This window comes from Hipposideros armiger, unplaced genomic scaffold (genome assembly GCF_001890085.2).
Source record: "Hipposideros armiger isolate ML-2016 unplaced genomic scaffold, ASM189008v1 scaffold_5668, whole genome shotgun sequence".
In the NCBI taxonomy this organism is placed as follows: Eukaryota; Metazoa; Chordata; class Mammalia; order Chiroptera; family Hipposideridae; genus Hipposideros; species Hipposideros armiger.
This window is the reverse complement of record NW_017736713.1, coordinates 1-1,312: the sequence shown is the minus strand read 5'-3', so window position 1 is coordinate 1,312 and position 1,312 is coordinate 1. Positions and strand designations below refer to the sequence as shown.

Sequence of the window (1,312 nt, the reverse complement as noted above, 5' to 3'; positions counted from 1 at the left end):
TGTCAATCCATGCAGAAAAATAAGACAAAAGGCAAGAGTCAGATGTGACCATTAAAGCACAGATAATAGACACACGCTGGCCAAAAAGAACTGAAATTGAAAAAAAAACTCTAACCAGACCTCAAGAAAACTGGGTTATTACTAAACAGCTCTCAACTATTAACACCCAAGTTCCTTATATTAAATAATTTCTTAACAGACATGTTAGACATTTTAATTACAGGTCTATCCTTCCTATATCCCTTCCCACCCCAACTCCCAAAATGTACTACTAGGGATGAGTATAATGTTATGTGGGCAGAAATTTACAGATAACCACTTTAACCTGGAGCATGGAGCTGAAAACTTTAAACTTCAGTTACTGTGCACTGTCCATCAGGCCTTCTAGATCTGACACTGGCACTCACTGGTCCACCCCCTGCTGCTGATCGATCAGATACTGTCTGGTTTGCATTAGGAACCAAAAGTCTCTGCTGGGTCAAGGAGTGTTGTGCAACAAGTGCTCCCACATCCTCACCATCACTACTGGCATCGGACTCGGTGTCTTCAGTGGACATGTCTGGTGCTGGTACTCGGCCTGAAGGTGGCAGCTCGTGATCTTCCTCGCCTTCCCCTCTATGACTCCTTTCTGCCAGGCTGTCTCCACTGAGTTGTAAATGAGCAAAAGAGTCTTCCAGAGAAGCGCTTGCTTCAGGGGATGGTGTTGCAGGGCTTGTTAAGTGACCATCTAGTGATGCCAGGGGCCTTACAGAAGACACCAACGGCTGAACAGAAGCTCCACTCGGTGCCTAGCCGCTGTCCGCTCCATCGGCAGAGCTCTCGCGCGCTAGGTTTACAGGATTTGCCTCACAGTCCAGCCTAAGTCCAGCTACTCCCTTCTTTGGTATATCTATTATATCCCGCTTAATCTTCCTGCGACGTCCGTGTTCATTTCGCCTATATTGAACCATATTTTCAAGATCAGCAACATACAGAAACCCGGCAATTAACATTTCAGTGCTCTTTTTACCTTTTGAAAAAGCATCTTCCAGCTCTCTACTAGTGCGCTCATCATATTGCCACCACCCATTTCTTCCTTCATAATACCATGCATATTCACCATTTCCTCTACTTGCTGCCTTGAGTTCCTCTGGTGACAATAAGGTTGGTTTGTCAAGGAAATCTTCAGGAATTTCTTGTCGACAGAGGGCACAGCGCTTTCCAAGCCATGAAGCTCCCTTTACACACAAATAGCAGAAAACATGCTTACAGGGTAGACTGACTGGGTGAACACATGTTTGCAGACAAATGGCACATTCAGGGACCGTTAAAG

General features: G+C 45.4%; 1 protein-coding gene across 1 annotated transcript; it reads right to left on the bottom strand.

Annotated features, from left to right (window-relative positions):
* Positions 1-6: 6 nt before the first annotated feature.
* On the bottom strand, positions 7-1,307 carry RNF146 (ring finger protein 146; the record flags this gene model as incomplete). The annotated part of the gene is given in 1 exon segment (XM_019635129.1): positions 7-1,307. A coding segment is annotated over 1 exon segment (960 nt), but the record flags the coding sequence as incomplete, so codon positions are not given.
* Positions 1,308-1,312: the final 5 nt, after the last annotated feature.